Source organism: Mytilus edulis, chromosome 9, assembly GCF_963676685.1.
Source record: "Mytilus edulis chromosome 9, xbMytEdul2.2, whole genome shotgun sequence".
NCBI lineage: Eukaryota > Metazoa > Mollusca > Bivalvia > Mytilida > Mytilidae > Mytilus > Mytilus edulis.
Genome location: NC_092352.1, coordinates 31,253,006 through 31,274,835, shown reverse-complemented (window position 1 = coordinate 31,274,835; position 21,830 = coordinate 31,253,006). Strand labels below are relative to the sequence as shown.

Genomic DNA, 21,830 nt, shown 5'->3' with positions numbered 1-21,830 from the left:
TTTCAGATTTATTCGTTGATCTAATTTTTCAGTTTCCCTATTACTGTTTCTCTCGATTGTCAATTTTGATCAAATTAACTTGGTTGTAGATTTATTTTGCTTATCAACTTTTAGGAGTCGACTGAGGATTTTTTTGTAGATATTCATATTTTATATTTATAGTCTACCATTTGCCTCATATAGGATTGAAACGACAAGGTTTATCAGAAGTAAATTACCGCCACTGCGAATTTTGTTGCAGTGTAACTTGTTGTTCTTTTAACAATGTATTTTTTTACTTGAAACAATTGACCCTATAGGATTGTAAGATAATTTGCTACTTGTGCCAGCAACAATCGTAAAATTGTTATCGTCAATAAATCGACTCCAAATTAACTGTTAAGGCTACATTACGTTAATTTCTAGTTGTTTTGGCTCATACCATGAAACAAAACTTGATGCCCATTTGGTAACTTTTGACCTTTCAGTGTGTGAACAACCAAATGTGGATTTTACGCTGCAAGTCATAGAAGGTTTGAGGCACATTGTTTTCCTTCTTTGAAATGACATTTTTACCTTAAAAATTAAGAACAAGATTTTAAAGATTAATAATTTATCTTGAATGTTGAACCATTTCACCTTGTTATGTAGCAAAAAGACACGATCGTGATTTCATTATTTTACGCATCCATTCCTTTTAACAGAATTTTATCACAATCTTTTCAGTTGAATCTTAATTAATCTTCAAGGAGTTAATGTTATATTGACATTTAATAAATGGTTCTATTTAAATGAAGTGTGATTTCTATCAAAATAGTGTATGTTATACATATCATTCTATAAGTACAGTTAATTCAGTTAAGGCTAAAACAAAAACAACATGGCTGCTTTACCGACATGTCTACTTTTACTAGCACTGATACACAGTTCTATCCAGTTAGACTGCACTAACTGTTCTTCACAAACAATACCAACTGCTTCACACGTGAGAAAGTTGATGAGTGCTTTATTTCTAAAATCTTACGACAAAAATGTGCTTCCTATGCTTTGGAATAATGAAACATTGTATGTGGACTTGCAGTTCAGCTTGATACAACTTCCGGAGTTTGACGAAGTGGCGGGAACATTATTATTAATTATGAAAATGAAAGTAAGATGGTTGGACGAGTATATAGTTCTTAATTATCTTCCTAAAACTCATCTTCTGATGGAGATTGATCTTCAGTCAGATGATATATGGCTACCACCGGTCACCGTGTTTAATTCAGTGTCCAGCCTAACACCACTTATAAAAGGAGGGTATGATGCAACATTGACTCTAACTAATGGTCAAGTGGACTTAAATATTGGTATCGTTACCAAAACTGGATGCACGGTTGATACCACTGACTTTCCGTTCGACGAGCAGACGTGCGAAATATTGTTCACACCTTGGGGATATCAGAGTCACGAGATAGAGTTCCTACCGACGACGACATATGCTCGTACGGACCAATTCGTTGAAAATCAGGAATGGGAGCTGTTGTCTTCGACCATAAACACAACAAGTCTATCAAATCGATCCATCCTCTCACTATCTATAACTGTGAAAAGACGGCCTATTTATTTCATGATAAACATGATAATTCCGATTGTACTTCTGGGTGTTCTTAACTCTTTATCATTTGTACTTCCACCGACAGCAGGAGAAAGAATGGGATTTGCAACGAATATTTTTCTCACGTTTGCTGTTTATTTGACAATCGTATCGCAAAGTCTCCCAGAAACATCCAAACCTATGTCTAATATGGTATATTATCTTGTGATTATGCTATCCATCAGCAGTTTAACAACATTCGTAACAATTTTGTCCCTAAGAATTTATGCAAAGGAAGAGGACAATACCCCAGTGCCATGGATTTTAGTTTACATATTTGGTTTGTTGACATGTCGCTTGTGTCGCAAATCAAAGTTCATGCCCCCTAAACGTAGAAAGCGTTCTGAAAGTAAACAGACATTGACCAAAGAAATGACGGAGAACGATATTACGGAGGTCAAACGCGATTTATCTAGTGGCGCTTCTGTCGTCACCGATGATGAGTCGATGGTGCAACCAATGGAATATGTCGATGAAGTATCCGACGACGATGAAGAGGAAGAGGAATGCCGATATGGGATAACATGGTCAGTTGTCGGGAGAACTGTAGATAAAACATTGTTTCTTATTTTCATGTCCGGAACACTTATAATTTCGGGCTATTACATTTTACCCCTCTTGTTGGGAACAACCGGTGTTACAACAGAATAATGATCGGTTACTTGATTTTTAAACATTCTTTCTCTCAGAACAATTATCTTTGGCAAAGCTGATTTCTACTATATATATCTTCTTCTTTTTGTTCATTTTATCAGGAGTCGAAAATTAAAGGAGCATCGTTGGCCCAAAATACGACGGTTTTGTGAATTGTTCAAAAAGGTAAATTTTACAGACAACATATATGTGGAGAGTCGAAAATATCAAAATATGCATTATTTCCAAATTATCAAATCACAATAATATCTTTATATACACTATCAATCATATCATACTAAATGATAAAATATCGAATGTGTTACAATTACTATATTTATCGGTGATAAAATATCGTTCACGGTCCGGAAACTCAAAAATGTCATTTTTGCCACAAATAAAAAAAAAAATTATTGTGTTATTGTGTTCAAATTATCTTACGGTCATTGCTTACTTTGAAAATGCTTTGAACTAGGTTTACACCTTCACAAATTGACGCACCTGTTCTTAGTCAAGAACCTTGTTTGTTGTTGCCATTCCTATCTGTAGAATAGACACTTTTATATTGTTTAGTATAAAAAAGAAGATGTGGTATGATTGCCAATGAGACAACTTTCCACAAGAGACCAAAATGACACAGAAATTAACAACTTAGATAAGATGATTAGATTCAAATTAGAACCATATGGTTACCTCTGATGGCATTTATTTTCATTTTCGTTTTTCTTACTTATCCTTTTATTTACCATTTTTAACACTTAAAGAGGAGCTACGGTAAGAAACTGTTTCACCTTGAAAATTCAAGCTAACAAAAATATTTTGATAAGTGTTTTCTTCTTACTTTAGAGACAATTAATGGTCAATTTGTATTTGGTCCGAGACCACAATTGTCGTCCCTTGATTTTCGTTGTTACAATTGTTGTCCCTTGATTTTAGTCCCTAGTGTTGACAGTGGGTTACTTGCCAATGTTTTTATACCCCTTCCAAATTTATTTCTCCATTTTGTATGCCTCAAATTGCAAGAAGGGGGGTGAAATTACACTGTAAAAAAAATTGTGTCCAGAATTTGAAAGGAAAGGAGTGATTTGGTCCAGATGAAAAAGGCTAAAAATTAGCACTTCGGAAGCTGTCAAAAGATTTCAAGACGCCCTAAACATAAATTTGACCATATTTTGAGTTAGAGCCGATGAAGTTTTCTATAATTTTGATGTAATTTGTCCCAAAAGTAGTATAACACACTGTAAAAAAATCATTGAGAAAGCGCAGGTTGGATTTTTTTTAATTTTCATTTATGTTCTAAAAGAAATGCACTACGAAATAATTGTGGTCTCGGACCATTTGGTACAGTTGAACGTTGTTTTATATTTTACTACTATTATATGGGTTAATTGTTTTAAATAATTGCGGTCAATTCTTTTGACACAAAGCTGTGTTCCATATTTGATCGCTCTGATTATTTTCTCATAATTATTTACTCTTACTTTTGTTTATTAATATAACCTTATGTCAGTTCTCCTTTCAACCAATTATTCTATTTCAAATACTTAAGTAGGTAAGTGTCACATTTTGATTTGTTCAACAGGTTTACTGGCTCAAAAACTGTCTATTGTTTTGACTTTATTATCATTCGCTTGATCGAAACTCTTAATTTAATAAGGGAAAAGAAATATGGCTACGGTTAAAACAGTGTTGATTTTAACTTTGATTTTATACTTTTATCCAGTTGCAGGAGCGCCATCATATCAGGATATTTTAAATTTTTATACAAATGCAATAACTTGTACAACTTGTTTTGTCGATGAAATCTTTCCCAAAAAAGAACAAAGTGACCAGATAACTGTGGATGTGAATTTCACACTTGTGAGTATCGGAGAATTTAATGAAGCAGATGGATATCTAGAGGTAAATGGACTCATGGATATTACATGGGATGATGACTTAATATCCGCTGTGTCCGGTCCGCCTTTTGTTACTGAAATTTCTGTGCCACGAGACGTTGTGTGGGTACCAACCATCAGCATTTTTAATTCACATTCAAATATTTCAATGATTGGAGATGCCAATACAGATGTAAGGATCTCGATGCCAACCAAAGATGAATCTGCAGTAATGAAATGGTCGCCTTCTATTGTATCCAAAACAAACTGTCAAGTAGATTCAACTTATTTCCCCTTTGATACTCAAAAATGTAACATAACTTTTACGCCTTGGGGTTACATGGATTCAGAAGTTAATATTTCAATTACCAACGAAAGTTTAGACACTTCATACTATAACGAGCATGAATTATGGCGCCTTAAATCCCATGATCCTTACACGGAAACCAAAGAGAGCACATCTTTTGCACACTTCGAGCTAACGCTGCAGAGAAATCCAAAATACTTTTTGCTGACTCATTTTTTACCCTTTCTGATGTTAGTATTCTTGAGTAACCTCATATTCCTTGTACCGTCAGGTTCTGGAGAAAGGGTCGGATTCGCCATGTTTGTTTTTCTTTCAATATCAATTCTGATGGCTATGGTCACCGGATCATTGCCAAAGTCGTCGACACAGATGTCTATTTTGTCATTTTATTTTACAACGATGATTCTTGTCGTTTCTGTTCTTACGTACCTAGCCATTTTATCATTGACTATTCACAGTAAAGACCCCCGAAATATGGTTCCGCAAAGAATAGTCCGTTTTATTGCATGTTGTGGTTGCTATGAGAACAAACACAAGGATGATCTTTCGCGCCAAAACAAGGTTACTCCTCTGACTTTATCGGAGTATGACGACAACGACGATAACTTCTTTTCCCATCCGAAATTTCAAACCGAATACGAAGAAGACTTTGCCCCTATTGTTATCCGGAAAGATGATAAAGTATACAAGAACGATTATGAAATTACATGGAAACATGTAGCAAGGACCTTTGATAAAATATGTTTTGTTGTATTTATTATTGTCAATTTCCTTTTGACTATGATTTTCATGACGCCATTGATTGCACATTATTACCAGTAGAATGGCTTAAATAAGTTATGTTTTTATTTTCTTGTTTATTTATACATTTTGTTTCAAGTCAATTATTTGAAAATTATCGGGCATTATCAGTTTCAGTTACTTAGGTCTTTTAATGACCAAAATATATGCAGTTTGTTTGTTAGAATTTCTGTGCCACAATTTGCTTTGAACGGGTGTAAGTAAAAGCTTTTCGTTACGAAAATAGTTTCCACATGTTCCTGTAAATAAAAAAAAAAGTAAAAAAAACTTGTTTCTTAATTACAAAACCATATACATGTACTTGAAGATAAGTAATCTTTGTAAATTTTGTGTAGGTAGGGATATAAGAAACTTTTCAACTATGTTATCTGTATATACTGTTTTATTCATATTAATATTTTGTTCATATTATATGTTTTAAATGATGTTTTATCATTAACAAAAGTTAGTATTAGAAATATTTAGAAAATATGTTCACTTTTTTTTTTATCTTAACGAAAAGTATACCAAAAGAAAAAGTAAGTGTTGTAAATATTACTTGCCCATGTTTGGTTTTATGCAAGGACTTGTGGTCTGAGTATATTTAATATAAAAATAAGAAGATGTGGTATGATTGTCAATAAGTTCAAAAGAAGTGGATATACGAATTAGGGGCCATCGTACGTTCCTTCAACAAAAAATTAAAAAATGTGGCGGGTTAATTATATGTATGTAGGCGCTCAACCCTCCCCAAACCGGGACATTCAACTGAAGGGCAAATCATAAAAATCAGTTCCAATTTTGCTTTACTCACATAATCAGTACGAGGAAAAACAACTAACAAAAAAACAAGACACAAAACACCGATACTCGCAGTCACGGAAAACTTTAAAGCCAATATAAACTAATAAATAAATAATGGTATTCCAGACTAAAATGTTTATATGTACATATCTAACGGAGTTTTTGTAAAAAAGTGTTTTTCAAATATTTGGAGATATTTTATGTCACTCTTTGCCTTTTAAAAAATAATGCCTCAATTTTTTTTTGGTCATTTCTCATTATGATTAAAAAGAGAACAGCGTAACAACAAAAAAATACAAAACGGTATCTTAAATGGGACAGTAATACGGCCTGTTGTAACAACAAAAAAATACAAAACGGTATCTAAAGTGGGACAGTAATACGGCCTGTTGTAACAAAAAAAAAAAAAAACGGTATCTAAAGTGGGACAGTAATACGGCCTGTTGTAACAACAACAAAATACAAAACGGCATCTAAAGTGGGACAGCAATACGGCCTGTTTTAACAACAAAAAAATACAAAACGGTATCTAAAGTGGGACAGTAATATGGCCTGTTGTAACAACAAAAAAATACAAAACGGTATCTAAAGTGGGACAGTAATATGGCCTGTTGTAACAACAAAAAAATACAAAACGGTATCTAAAGTGGGACAGTAATACGGCCTGTTGTAACAACAACAAAATACAAAACGGTATCTAAAGTGGGACAGTGATACGGTCTGTTGTAACAACAAAAACATACAAAACGGTATCTAAAGTGGGACAGTAATACGGCCGCCTGTTGTAACAACAACAAAATACAAAATGGTATCTAAAGTGGGACAGTAAAACGGCCTGTTGTAACAACAAAAAAATACAAAACGGTATCTAAAGTGGGACAGTAATACGGCCTGTTATAACAAGAAAAAAATACAAAACGGTATCTAAAGTGGGATAGTAATACGGCCTGTTGTAACAACAACAAAATACAAAACGGCATCTAAAATGGGACAGTAATACGGCCTGTTGTAACAACAACAAAATACAAAACGGCATCTAAAATGGGACAGTAATACGGCCTGTTGTAACAACAAAAAAATACAAAACGGTATCTAAAGTGGGACAGTAATACGTCCTGTTGTAACAACAACAAAAAACAAAACGGCATCTAAAGTGGGACAGAAATACGGCCTGTTGTAACAACAAAAAAATACAAAACGGCTTCTAAAATGGGACAGTAATACGGCCTGTTGTAACAAAAAAAAATACAAAACGGTATCTAAAGTGGGACAGTAATACGGCCTGTTGTAACAACAACAAAATACAAAACGGTATCTAAAGTGGGGCAGTAATACGGCCTGTTGTAACAACAACAAAATACAAAACGGGATCTAAAGTGGGGCAGTAATACGGCCTGTTGTAACAACAACAAAATACAAAACGTTATCTAAAGTGGGACAGTAATACGGCCTGTTGTAAAATAGACGTATATATAACATAGCCAAACTGTAACTTACACTTTTTGTTAATATGATGGTTAATAACTGTTAACAATTTTTGTTAATATGATGGTTAATAACTGTTAAAACTTTTTGTTAATATGATGGTTAATAACTGTTAACATTTTTTGTTAATATGATGGTATAATAACTGTTAACATTTTTTGTTAATATGATGGTTAATAACTGTTAACAATTTTTGTTAATATGATTGTTAATAACTGTTAACACTTTTTGTTAATATGATGGTTAATAACTGTTAACACTTTTTGAAAGATGCAGTTGTACAAGTGGAAGTAGACAAAAGTTTAAAAAAAAACATCGTCTACCTACCCGTTCAAGAAAATGTGTTTCAATCTTAAGTGACCACTTAAAATTGAGAATGGAAAACTTACTTGTCAGCATATGATAATAAAGAGTGGTTGCTGACTAGAACGTGAACGTCTATTCTTTTTTATTGGAGGAGCAATGAACATGGGAAATTAGGCTCGTATATCATTAGATATATACCTTTGCTGGTAAAATAGCAGTTCTTAATGTTACTGACCGCCCAGCAGCCGATTTTTCCAATAATGGCATGATTTAATTGGTACGTTTTCCAAATTTTTAAAGTAACTGAACTACAGGTACAACTACAAATTCCAGAACCTAGCTTACATTAAATGGTTTTGCCTTGGTTTTATTTTTGTTTGTTTGTTGAGGGTGGAATCAGGCTTTTATATTTTATCATGATGATGATGATTGTGGTTTTAACATTCAGTGACTTTTTTTACCAAAGTTGAATTTGGATATTCCTTGTAGGTCCTTGTTAGTTCTATAACATAAAACATGTCTACGTATTTTAACACACCTTGCTTTCAATTCTTTATGTCTGGACGTTCCTGATGAAGGTAAATCAAGAAAAGTGCTAGGGACCCATCAAATTGAAAAAGTGTAATTTTATAACAGTCGTATCAGAACGAGAATATTTCACAATTATACGAATATGAATCCTGCTTTGACCTTGTCTTGCATACAGTCAACGGGAAGATATGCGCCTACTCGGACATGTTCTGACTACTAGTCAATGAATCGAACGAATGGTGCTCGATGAACTTATCAAACCCTCGGACATTCAAACATTCATAATCATTCAGTATTTGAAGTGTAGTTATAATTTGCCAGTAAGATAAACGAAAATAAACCATTATTTTACATGAGCTATTTCATTGATTCTTTCTTGTTATGACACCCCCTTTTTTTCTTTTAATTGTAAGTTCTAATGTATAAGTGTTCGCAATACTTATTTGAAATTTTGTCATTTTCTAAAAACACTGCCCTTTTGTTACTAGTTCAAGCTGCCAGAAATTTGCTTTTTATCTAAATTGTTCATCATTTAAAAAAACCTCCCAATTTAATCCCTTGATCAACATTGCTTTTTCATTTTCATTTACACGTAAATCTCTTCATGTTCCTTTGATTCTTTATGAAGTTGTCAGTACAACTTAACTATCTGTGTACCAAAACATGGCTTTCAAACCAACAAATGACCATTATTCTTTTTTAAATATTTATTTTGTTTGGTGTTGTTTTCTCGCTATCCTTTATTCAAAATAAATAGCGCGAATCATGAAACAATGACAGTTTACTTTAACCCATCCGCTGAGGCGAAGAATTTATGAATTTTATTTACAAACGTTTTCTTACTTATATTTGTCTATAGTTTTGAAAACCAAATGAACCAAGAAATGAAAATGATTAGAACAATGTATATTGCTGTTATTTTGATAACTACGTTTTCCAGTACAGTACTATGTGCATCACATACAGATTTTCAAGGATTTCTATCAGGAACGGAATTCACAACTTACAATAAAAAGATTTTTCCAAAGGCAACACAATCCGATCAGATGATTGTTTCCATGAAATATTCACTAATTGCTATAAATAAGATGGACGAAGCACATGGACAAATGCATTTAGTTGGATTTATAGAAGCATCTTGGACCAATGATTTGTTGACGGCATGGACAGCCGGTATAGATGAAATGATGATTGCTCAAGACAACGTCTGGTTGCCACCAATTTCAATACACAATACAGTTGAAACACTTCAAACGTTAGGTTACAGGAGTAATAAAATCCGAGTAAATAAGGACGGTACGCACACATGGAAAGTAGGAATAGTATCAAAGACTAGCTGTAAAATTACGATGTCACATTATCCATTCGATACACATACATGCCAACTACAGTTTACACCGTTGGGTTATTTGGAAGATCAGGTAAATATCTTACATTTGCTTGCAACTATTTTTTCTTACTTGTATATAATGGACAGTTATCTGCTTCTAAATAATATAAAGTAGTCTACTTTTATATAATGAACAGTAGCCTTCACACCGTACAAGTGTAGGCAACAACTCACATCGAACAAGTGTAAGCTATAATTCACATTGTAAAACTGTTGTCTACATCTCACATCGTACAAGTGTAAGCCACAATTCACATCGTTACAGTGTAGACTGCAACTCACATCGCACAACTAAAGACCATATATCGCATCGTAAAACTGTAGGCTTCATTTCACAAAGTACAAGTGATGGCCACAATTCACACCGTAAAAATGTAGTCCACAATTCACACCGTACAAGTGTATGACACTATTCACACCGTACAAAGATAGGCCTCGATTCACACACCGTACAAGTGTAGGCGAGTATTTAGATCATACAAGTGAAGACTATATTATAGTTTACATTGCATTATACAGACATCGTACACTTGTAGGCTACACTACATTTTACATCATACAACTGTATAACTTACTACAGTTTACATCATATATACATCGTACAAGAGTAGACTACACTACAGTTTACATCGTACAGACATCGTACAAGTTTAGGATACACTACAGTTTGCATCGTACAGACATCGTACAAGTTTAGGATACACTACAGTTTGCATCGTATATCAACTTTAGATGTACTAAAACTAGTATATTTTTTTTTCTTTTATTGTCGATTGAAAATGGAAACGTTCATTATCATTTAAGCAAGATTACATTTTTTGCTTTTTTGCTTTAAAGGTTAAACTTGAGAACTCTACCTCTGCAATAGAGCTGACCTACTTTGCAGAAAACGTTCAGTGGTGGATTGACCAAACATCTATATCAATGAGTACAATTAATGGAGCATCATATTTAACATTTAATCTACAAATTTCCAGACGTCCCGGAAATGTTCTTATCAATTACGCCTTACCGGTCCTGATATTGTGTATTTTAAGCAGTCTTTCATACATGATGCCAGCAGAATCGGGAGAACGAATTGCCTACTCGGTCGTTACCTTCTTATCACTGGTTATTTATATTACAATGATAGCTGATAACATTCCACGTTCGTCAAGTCCAATCACAATTTTTAGCATATATCTGACATTAATGCTGGTTATGAGCTCTCTGTCGATGGCCATGGCGACCTTGACTTTGAGAGTATATTCTCAAGAAGAGGCTACAGAAATTCCACTTTGGCTGAAACATGTTACATCCTTTCTTAAATGCCAGAAGGGTAAAAATTGTTGTTCTAAAAAGAAACGAAAGAGCAAAATAGGTGACAGTTCTGATGAATGGGGAGATGACGAGTTTGATAAAGAGGAGGACGATGAGAGCGTGACAGAAGAATACACAGACTGGGATGAGATGCAGTGGAAAGATGTAGGGGGTGTTTTAGACTGGACATTTTTCCTTTTATTCCTGATTATGACAATTGTTGTGGCCATTTTCTTCTATTTTCCATTAGCTTTTGCAGAAACGTAAAATTGTGTCTGTTATTTATTTAGATATGACTTATCAGTGATAAATATTGACTCTAGTGTGTTGTTGTTTTTGCTGACTACCTACTAGTTAACCCAATTAAGACTCGTTAAAGTAATTCAAAATTCATTTGGTCTCAAATAACGATATAGTTTTGTACACACTAACTCGAAATCTAAATCATTCTTTTTTTTTCTTCGAAAAAAGCATAACAAAAATACCAAACTCCAAGGCAAATCAAAAAATGGGTAGATCATAAAAACTGACAGAATCAAACGCTATCAATTAAAGAACATATCAGTTGCCAATTAACGTTGAATTAAGTTTTTATTCGTATTAGTTGGTAGATATTCGCTTAATGCAACGTTTAAACATTATGAAATAAATGAAATGAATCTAAATGAAAAGACAAAAAAAAAAGAATCCCAGTAGGAAATGGCGATAACATAGCAACAACAAAAAAGACGTCAAAACAACACCGTAGCTAATAGACGCATGCCGAAAATAGACAAACCACAGAAGAAATTTAAGAAAAGGTCAACAAGACAATCAACAGTACAACATTAATACTAAATAAAAATTGGAAGTGAGCTGAGGTGCTTTGGAGGAAAAAACGGTTTCTGTAAAAATATCAAGGTGTTATTCTGGGTATAAGACACCACTATTCGTACCTAAGGTTTCTTTATATTTAGTTCAGTGGGTTAATATGGCAGATGCTAAAGACATGCACCACATGTGTTCAATAAAAAGGCATCATATCTAGAAGTAATAACTGGTAATGATTACATTAATGGTACCAATTTGAATGAATAAAACGCGCATTAAAAAATACTGACGCGCTGGGATTGATTATTTACGTGATAATGTAGCTATCCTAGCCAACCCGTCCTAGTTCCTATACCTATAAGCATGCGTTTAATGCCAAACTTAAAGACTGGTTCGATCTAGACATGGATTAAACCACATTTGTGTTGCCCTTGTTAGCAGATGGCCAGATTACAGGTTGTTCATAAATTCACATATTTAGTTATCAAATCTGTCATAATTAGTAGCATTTAAATCTCCATGCAGTTGAATGACCAAAGGTAATTCAGAACAAATCTTTCTTATTCGTGACCCTAACAGAAGATGGTGTCAACTTTGAAGTCTAGTGGTTATAACACGATTAATTAAAGTCTTTTATTTAATTCGGGTATCTGTACCTATTATCTTAATTAAACCTACGTCAAATAATTGGCATGCAAAACACGATTTTAAAACAATGATTTATAAAGTGATACTTGTACATCTATAATGTAAAGTAATATGTGTGAAGTTTAACCATTTGGAAAGTATTTCGAAGATGGCAAACAAGTATCTTTTGTTTTTATGTATGTTTTATACTTTCTTAGTGCCAATTTCATCACAGTCTTCAGACGACTTTAAGAATTTTCTTGACAGTTCTACATTCACAAGTTACAACAAAAAAATATTTCCCAAAGAGGCACAGACCGACAAATTAACGGTTTATATGAAGTTTTACCTAATAGCAATTACTAACTTTGACGAGATAGCAGGGCAATTGGAGCTCGTTGGCTTTATAGACGTAAACTGGACAAACGATTTGCTAACCTGGACAGCAGGTACTAACCCTATGACAGAGATTTTGTTACCGCAGGATAATTTTTGGAAACCGTCTCTGGTCTTGTCTAACTCTGTAGAATCTTTGGAAGAATTAGGACATACTAGTTATAAAATGAGGATAACGAGTACTGGTGTGCACTCCTGGACAGTTGGTGTTGTGTCCAAGACGGGATGTCCTGTAGATGTCTCATACTATCCGTTCGACACACAGTCGTGTAAGGTGAAGTTTACGCCATGGGGATATTACGACAATCAAGTACGTTACCATAGCATATAATATTGAAGATGATTTAATGTAAACATATTCCTGTTACCTCGTATCTTGTTCTCCCCCTTTTTTGTATTTTCGTGTGCTTTGGGTTGTTCAAAGGAATGATAATTAACGTAGGGTAAATCGATTTAAATAAATACAGTACAAAAATCACTTTTCATAATATATGATATTGATTTAAACATACTATAAATTGCTCTTTCGTCTTGATACTAATTGTACTGCTCACAGACTAAGTTCCAACAAATAATTGCAAAACTTTACTCAAGACGCTTACATCCACGATTGATGCCATATGAAGAATGCCATGCTCCTTGTGTATTTAAGACGTGAATATCGATGTCCAAAACGGGAGCACCAATTTATGCTACAATGTTTATACTCTTATATGGTTGGTTTGTTGTACTGTTTATGTTGATCCTTTGTTTTCATCTTATATATGATGTGTTTCCCTCGGTTTTGTTTCGTAACCCATATTTGTTTTTTCTCAATCGATTTATGACTTTTTAATACTGTTATACTATTGCGGCTTTTACTTGTAGTTTCAACAAGAAGTCGTTATTTTCCTCGGTGTTCAGTATTTTTGTGATTTTACTTTTTTTTCCAACCCTCTCATGTTCAACCAATTTTATATGTTGTTTATGTTATTAATACATTAATGTTATGCATTTAAAGAATGAAACAAAATTAACAGTTAATAAAAAGACTGGTTAATACATAGATTTCTGGAAAATTGTCGGTGCTTCACAGGTTCGTTTCTTTACTTCCTTCTTTTTTGTAGTCTTCACTGAGTTACCGAAGCTTTGACCACATCATTACCATAAATGTAAATCCGAATTAAACCAAATATGTTAGCATTCCTTAACAGTAACTAGCCTATCCGTCAGCAGTATATCGTCCGATTAAACGAGTTCCTTCTGAATTGTTACAATAGGTTGACACAAAAGAGCACTTCTTACAAAATAATTTTTAATCTAAATCGTGATTATCATTTGTAAAACTCAATATAATATATATACTAATTGTTATCATCAGTTTGTGAATTCTTATTTCTTGTAGGTGTTTCTAGAAAATACAACAAATGTCATAGACCTGACTTACTACCAAACAAATGTAGAATGGGATTTAGCAGCAACTACTGTGGACCAGGAAACATTTAATAGTGCAGCGTACCTAACCTACACATTAACAATGAAACGACGACCTGGTTATTTTCTAATCAATATGGTGATTCCAATCGTTATTCTAGGCCTTTTGAACGGCTTGGTATTTTTGTTACCAGCAGACTCCGGTGAAAGAGTTGGTTATGCCGTCACAGCATTCTTAACTTTTGCAGTTTTCCTCACTATGGTTTCTGAAAATTTACCACAAGCCTCCCAGCCAATGTCTCTTCTTTGTTACTTCCTTACACTAATGTTGGTTATGAGCGCTTTATCAACTATTATAACAATAATGACCCTGCGAGTTTACCATCAAGACGATTCAATAGAGATACCAAAATGGCTGAAACATCTGACATCGTTTCTCACTTGTCGGAAATGTAAAAAATGGCGTAACGATATGGATCCTCCAGAAATAGAACCTGATCCAACAGAAGAAATTGACATCGACACGCCACCTATGTACAATTATGACTATGATTTAGATGATATTCAGTGGAAGACAGTGGGAGAACTTTTGGACTGGTTTTTCTTTATCATGTTTCTCGTAGGAACACTAACTGTGTCAGTCTTTTTCCTAGTTCCCTTGGCGACTGCAGCTTAAAAAAAATCAAATATAAACCAGTCAACAATGATACGATTTGCACAATTCAAAGATTTGTCCTTAATTTCACTATAATTGCATTATAAAATATTGTGAACATCATTATCATTATATTATAAGAAATCGCACACAAACTGCGGTAAGATTAATTCTTCCAAATAAATATATTGATACGGTATCATTTTGATGTGTTGTCGTCTCTTACACATATATCATCTGACTAATTGATGTGTATGAAGGGGGAAAGTTTGTTATACTCATTTGTTCAGTAAATCTTTAAAACAAATAAATATCTATTCAATTATAGATGAGATTGATAACGTGGGTAAATTTGATGTATGTCTTGCATTTCCATAGTTATGCAGTATGCTGTTCCATTTATCAAAACATCCTGGTCACCTTTTTTTAATTAAGTTTTGTATTGTATTAAGTAATGTGTTATTTTGTCAATGTTCATGTATGTAATCAACCCAGTTGGTGTATAATAATGCATTATTTCAATAAACAGTAAATGAATATCCGTACTCACTGATTGCGTACTATCTATTTCTATAAGTCAATATTCTAGCAGCGCCTGCATATGTTGTATGATTGCGGAAGCAAATTTTGTTCTTCCCTCGCCGGGATTCTAACTCATGCTATTGAGATATCGAAACAACACTGCCTACCCTATGTCCGGCTCTCTGGACCACTTGGCCATCTTAACTGAACAAAATTCAGTTTTCTATGGCCTTGTGGTATATTTCTACCTTGTCAGTAGAATCTAGAACGAACGCAGTACATGATATATTAGGCATGAAGATGGAGTTGATTGTAGATTAGCTAAATTGTCTTTCGTAAAGGATCGTGAGATGCAGTCACGTCTAAACATGTGACAACTCTACGACAGATCCATCAATTGGATCACCAGTGAAGGTAATACACGGATGAAAACACATATTATATTCATAATTACTCCAAATATTAGCACAACAATATAGAAACTGAAAATTTGCGGTAGCAACATTTTGCTTTTCCCTATCCGGATTTGAACTCGTGCTATTGATAATCAAGACAACACCACATGTATTGTGTCCAGCTGTCTAGACCAATCGGCAACCTTTGTATACGATTTTCAACGAGAGAACAACGCTGTGGGGAAATGCACATAAAAATTACCAATTTAGTAATAAATAAAGGCGACAGTAGTATACTACTGCTCAAAAGTCATAGATCGATTGAGAGGAAACAAATCTGGGTTACAAACTAAAACCGAGGGAACTTCATCAACTATAAGAAGAAACAAAGGATCAACAGGAACACTTAAGTGCAACAAAAATAAACGCCAACATATATAAATATCAAATATAATTGCCATATTCTTGACTAGGTACAGGACATTTGAATAAAAAAAAATGTTTGATTGAACCTGGTTTTATTGTTAACTATACCTCCTACTTTTATGACAATGTTAAACAATATCGCAAAAAGTGACAACACTACGTGACGAAATACAGCACAAACACACGCAAGGAAAACACTCAGAGAAAAGCACAAACAAATAATATGATAGTCGACACAACATGCAAACCGCAGAACAACAACAAACATATGCCATCAACGACAAACACCACAGGACATCACAAACAGTGACTCACTTACGTAACAAACATGCAATCTCGAATTTTATACAGTTATATTCACAATACCAGTCCAAACAATGTTCATGTCAATGAACAATGGTATTGAAAAGCAATTTTATAATAATTTGGACTACAAACGATTTTACATTATCCAACCGAAACCATAACAGAAACATAAAAAGTAAATACATGAATCTTGGATGTACAAAATACCGAGACATGGGGTATAGCAATGCAAATTCATACTCGGTATAACAGTTAAATTCGAGAATAGGTCACGTTCGGTACCACATAGATGTTTAACCACAATCTAAGACATGGTAAGATGTCATAGTTAGTTTACATATAAATCTGTTGGAGCAGTTTCTGCGTAAGGAGCACACTCCTGTAGATAAAGTCGGTGAAGTGTGAATATGCAAGAGCCCAACGTATCAATTGAGATACATAAACATCATACGACGGAGAAGAGGGAATGTTACTGCTGTGAAATGGCAAATTGACAATTGGGAAGTTGAAACCATCCCATTTGTCATAGATTTTAGTATGGAATCGTCCACCTGTGTCAGTATTGAGGAAAACAATCACGGTATGGAGCAGTCAGTATATTTTCGACCTATCAGTTTGAAAGTCCCTTTGGTATCTTTCTATTTTCTTTTTCAACTGATTCAATCACGGCATATTCATATTTGCCTTTTGCCTATGTGCTTTTTTTCAACCCTGTCAAAGAATGCCTACGTTATATTTCGAACTATTTTCTGCAACTTTTGGTTTTTAATGCATGCTCTTCAACTACGTGTTGAATCCCCCCTCCCTTTTCACTCAAACTATTTTGAGTCGAGCGCCACTAATGAATCTTATGTAGACGAAACACAAGTCTATCATACCAAACTATAAACCTGATAGCTTTTCTGAACTTTTACAACCACCTAGTCGAGGTACAACTGGTGAACGTTTTGTTCCCGATGATAACCAAACATTCACCAGTATTGCATCGTAGTTAGTTATCAAAGGTACCAGGATTATAATTTAGTACGCCTGACGCGCGTTTCGTCTACATAAGAATCATCAGGGAGGCTCATATCGAAATATTTATAAAGCCAAACAAGTACAAAGTTGAAGAGCATTGAGGGAGGATCCAAAATTCCAAAAGGTTGTGCCAAATACGGCTAAGGTAATCTATGCCTGGGATACGAAATTCCTTAGTTTTTCGAAAAATAGTAGTCAGAAAAATGAAGAGGACAAAAGTCAAATACATATCATGGAATGGTATTTACAACCAGTGGCTCATTGCAACTTCTGGTGAATGTTTTGTTCCCGATTGTATCATACTCTCAGTAGTCAATACTTCTGTCATGATATGAAATATCATTGATACGATTTAATGAAAAATTACTGTTATTGAATTTTTAATTATTCACACTTAGCTCTTTTATAAACCAGGCAAAGAATGCTTACGCTACATTTTGAAAAATACTGTCTGTCACCTTTACTTTTTAATGCATGCTTCCATCTTGGTGTTGAATTTAGCCCCTAACCATTTTTATTGAAGCGCCAATAATGAATATTATGTAGACGAAACACACGTTTGTCGTACTAAACTATAAACCTGGTATCTTTGATGAGGTTTTTTTCAACCACTATGTCGAAACACTACTGGTGAACGTTTTGTTCCTATGGGTTTAAGTCAGAAAAAATACAGTAGAAAAGTCAATACATGTAATGATTACTTCTTGTGTCTTGTCTGGTAGATCTTATGTAGATGAAACGCGTGTCTGGCAAACAAACCTATAAACCTCATCTTTCATGAGTTATTACCATATTACATAATTTTTTTACTCTTTTTTACAACTTTTTAACACTATTTTACTATTACAATGTATACCATCAAATCAGCTGCTCAAACTCGGTAGCACTACTCTTTCAATATCTTTGAGCAAAGTGTGGCAAGCAAAAAGCAACTTATTTTTAAATATTACTGTTGATAAATGAACCTGTGAATATGTATTTATTCTCCCCTAAAAACGTGTTAGTTTTGTATCAGAATACTTGATGATTTTTTTACTTGGTATTTTTGTAATAGGTCCATTATCCATTTGATGATTTTATTTCAATTGGTACTTTTTGTAGCGTGGGATATTAAATGTGATCAATAACGAGAGAATACTAGGACAAATGCATTGGCAGTAGTTTATTTGCTTATGTATTATGCAGTGCATTGTTCAGAAATGAAACAAAAATAATGTTATTAATTGCTATAACAATACCCACTAGCATTCATTATAATTGGGCATGTTTTCAAATTTTAGTATTATTCTTTCAAAGCAACGATTTTTATTTTGGAATTAAACCAAGAACTAAACTGATACAATTTGTCACGACCGCTATCAAACAGCTCTAATTACTTTGATCATTGCACAAGTTTGTAAAACATAGCAAGTAAAACAATACATGGCATTTCAAGTTCATGTTCTGTTATAATTTCAATAAACATAAATTAGTCCAATATTGTCATAGTTTACAATTACAACGTGTGATACACACCATTAACACAGAACAATAAAATCGGTCTTACATTAAACCAATTTATTATGACGACTGCACTTCTTATAGTGTTAGATAAAACAATTAAACTTTGATAATAATCTCAAATTGATATAAACTTACAAGCACTAATTTGACTAAAATAATCCGATACATCAGAAAGATTTATTTTACCTTCACCGCATTTTTCACTTTAGTTGACACTTTTTTAAATTCATTGCTTTCAATAGGTGCCAATAGTGATTTGGGTCCTTTGGATTTTGTCCTATCAGAAATGTTTCCGATAGAATTGCGTCGTTGTGTTTGACCTTTGTTGCTGAATTCACCGGATGGGTTACTTATTGACTGACGTCGTTGTAAAGAATTTTGACTATTCTTGCTGAATTCACCGGAGGGGTTACTTACTGACTTGCGTCGTTGTAAAGACTTGCCGAATTCACCGGAAGGGTTACTGATTGACTTGCGTCGTTGTAAAGACTTGCCGAATTCACCGGAAGGGTTACTGATTGACTTGCGTCGTTGTAAAGACTTGCCGAATTCACCGGAAGGGTTACTTATTGACTTGCGTCGTTGTAAAGACTTGCCGAATTCACCGGAAGGGTTACTTATTGACGTGCGTCGTCCAGTTGGCATTTTTGTTGTCTGAGATGAAGGTCTTTTTGCTACATTGATATTTGAAACCGATTTACGTCTTTTATTTCTCACTTGTTTACTGTCTTTATCATATTGTGGCGGGTTAAGTTGTTGCAACCTTTCAAGTGCAATGTTAAGACGTATCTGGTCTTCCAAGTTCTTTTTAACCTCCACATCTAGAATTTGTTCATTGTTAGATTCCGTTTGAAGACAAGTATCAGACGTAGTATCGAAATCTAACTGAAAGTAAGTCTGTGCTTTTCTTTGATTGTCAATTGTCTTCTTTACTTCGTCACGAATACGTTTGATATCAACGTGAATTCCAAGAGAGGCCAGGCGATTTAGTCTGAGTTCATCCAGTTTATTTTTTCTATCGTTCATTTCTTGAAGTTTCACTTTCATAGCCATTGAACGTCTTTGACGTAAGCATGTCCTTTCTTCGACAGATTTCACAACTTCGTCTATTATTGTTTCTTCCACTGTCCTGTCTTCATTAAAAAGGTCATCTGTGGCTATAGAAGACATTATTACTTGTTAAGATATAGACGTGTTTCTTAAGTATATTTATATATTTTATAAATATCAACCTTCTTAAGTTTATTTTTGTTAATGCATTCAAGCCGTATTAACTTTTCCTTTCACGTTCATTCAAATAGAAACATTAACGTTTTTGATTCGAAACATTTATTCATAGATTGAATTCATGAGAATTACTATAATCAGTATTTTGAATAAATATTGCAACCAGTGTACTGATGATAGAAATTGTTACGTATTAGTCAAAATTGAGTGAAAGAATGTAAAAAGTTGTTTTAATATATTAAAGGTATAGTATAAGTTAAATTCATAAAGAAAGGTTTATCCGATTAGGATATGTTTGTAAGTTCATGCATTCGTCCTTTTTTGTAAAAATTTCGAGACTAAATTATCATATGACCCTGTCTGTCATCGGTCAAATATTATGTGAAATAAATGACAAAACATATCATATACAATTGTTGAAAGGTGCAGGGTATGTTTATCTTGATGTTGCGATATAAGGTTTAGGTTTATTACGAGTTCATGAAATCCCTTTTATCAGATAATGTCAAACTGAACCCTCTATTGGCTTTGTCATTGTGAATTCCCCACTATTATTTCTTTTGAAAGTGTGTTCTCCCCAACATCCTATAGCAACTTGACAGAAAAACACATCATTAGATTGTCGATTAACAAATCTACTGACCATGTTAACTTTTCATGTTAGGCTTTGTGTCACCTGTCTATTGTTTTCTTATAATTTCTTTTTACACAAATGTTTTGTTTGGTTATTTTCAATATTAATTTATTAAATGCCCATTAAGACTTTTATCTGTCATAGTTCATGTATAAAGTCTAGACTGCATACTGTAGAATTTAACAAACATACTAAATATGAATTGTTAGAGGATTAATATTATTTAGCTGCACAATTATTTCTGTTTGGACGGATTATTCTATTAGTATGAGTTCAATATGGTCAGCTCAGGACGGTAAATCGGACAAAAATTAAGAGTAATTAGATTATTTGGCGTCAAATGTCATGTTTCTTCATTTCGGGATTTGAAAGTTCAAAAACAGCACTAATATGTTTTCTTGTTGGCTGGGGGTTAATTAGTGTATTCCAAATATCATATTGTTTTTAGTTCTACTGGCTCCATAGTACTATTTCTTTGAAACATTGTCAGTTATTATACTAGTTTATCTTCATGGTTGCACGTATTTCTACTTCTAAACAAAATACCTACATATTCATAAAAATAAGGAGTTTATTGTATGACTGCTAATGACAGAATATCCAAAAGAAAAGTTTAAACAAAGTAAGAACGATATGAACAATTAAAAGTACGGCCACCTGAGAAAACTGAGAAAAATCCATACCGTATTAGTAAATAGTTATCAAAGGTGCCAGGATTATAATTTAGTACGACAGACACGCTATTTTAAATAATATTATAAGGTTGATTAAAATGTATGTCAAAATGTAAAACAATACAAAAGAGGGACGAAAGATTCCAGAGGGATAGTCAAAATCAAAGATCGAAAATAGACTGTCAACGCCATGAC

At 33.6% G+C, this 21,830-nt stretch overlaps 3 protein-coding genes across 3 annotated transcripts; all 3 read left to right on the top strand.

The window, feature by feature from the left end:
* Positions 1–859: 859 nt before the first annotated feature.
* Positions 860–2,266, top strand: LOC139489913 (neuronal acetylcholine receptor subunit alpha-5-like). The gene has a single exon (XM_071276759.1). It carries the CDS (start codon positions 860–862, stop codon positions 2,264–2,266), a length of 1,407 nt encoding a protein of 468 aa, XP_071132860.1.
* A 6,877-nt stretch (positions 2,267–9,143) lies between these two features.
* LOC139488093 (acetylcholine receptor subunit beta-type unc-29-like) lies at positions 9,144–11,349 on the top strand. Its single transcript, XM_071273475.1, has 2 exons — positions 9,144–9,759; positions 10,566–11,349. Exons 1-2 carry the CDS (start codon positions 9,211–9,213, stop codon positions 11,292–11,294), a joined length of 1,278 nt encoding a protein of 425 aa, XP_071129576.1. The 5' UTR covers positions 9,144–9,210; the 3' UTR covers positions 11,295–11,349.
* Positions 11,350–12,545: 1,196 nt separating this feature from the next.
* On the top strand, positions 12,546–15,478 carry LOC139488092 (neuronal acetylcholine receptor subunit alpha-7-like). The gene is made up of 2 exons (XM_071273473.1): positions 12,546–13,170; positions 14,245–15,478. Exons 1-2 carry the CDS (start codon positions 12,634–12,636, stop codon positions 14,947–14,949), a joined length of 1,242 nt encoding a protein of 413 aa, XP_071129574.1. The 5' UTR covers positions 12,546–12,633; the 3' UTR covers positions 14,950–15,478.
* The last annotated feature ends 6,352 nt before the right edge of the window (positions 15,479–21,830 follow it).

What these genes read in the sequence shown, in the direction of transcription:
- LOC139488093 (XM_071273475.1), top strand. Translation starts at nt 9,211, where the DNA reads ATGAACCAAGAAATGAAAATGATTAGAACAATGTATATTGCTGTTATT. An exon ending in TGGGTTATTTGGAAGATCAG is followed by an intron (nt 9,760 to 10,565) that starts GTAAATATCTTA and finishes TTTGCTTTAAAG; the next exon opens with GTTAAACTTGAGAACTCTAC.
- LOC139489913 (XM_071276759.1), top strand. Translation starts at nt 860, where the DNA reads ATGGCTGCTTTACCGACATGTCTACTTTTACTAGCACTGATACACAGT.
- LOC139488092 (XM_071273473.1), top strand. Translation starts at nt 12,634, where the DNA reads ATGGCAAACAAGTATCTTTTGTTTTTATGTATGTTTTATACTTTCTTA. An exon ending in GGGGATATTACGACAATCAA is followed by an intron (nt 13,171 to 14,244) that starts GTACGTTACCAT and finishes TATTTCTTGTAG; the next exon opens with GTGTTTCTAGAAAATACAAC.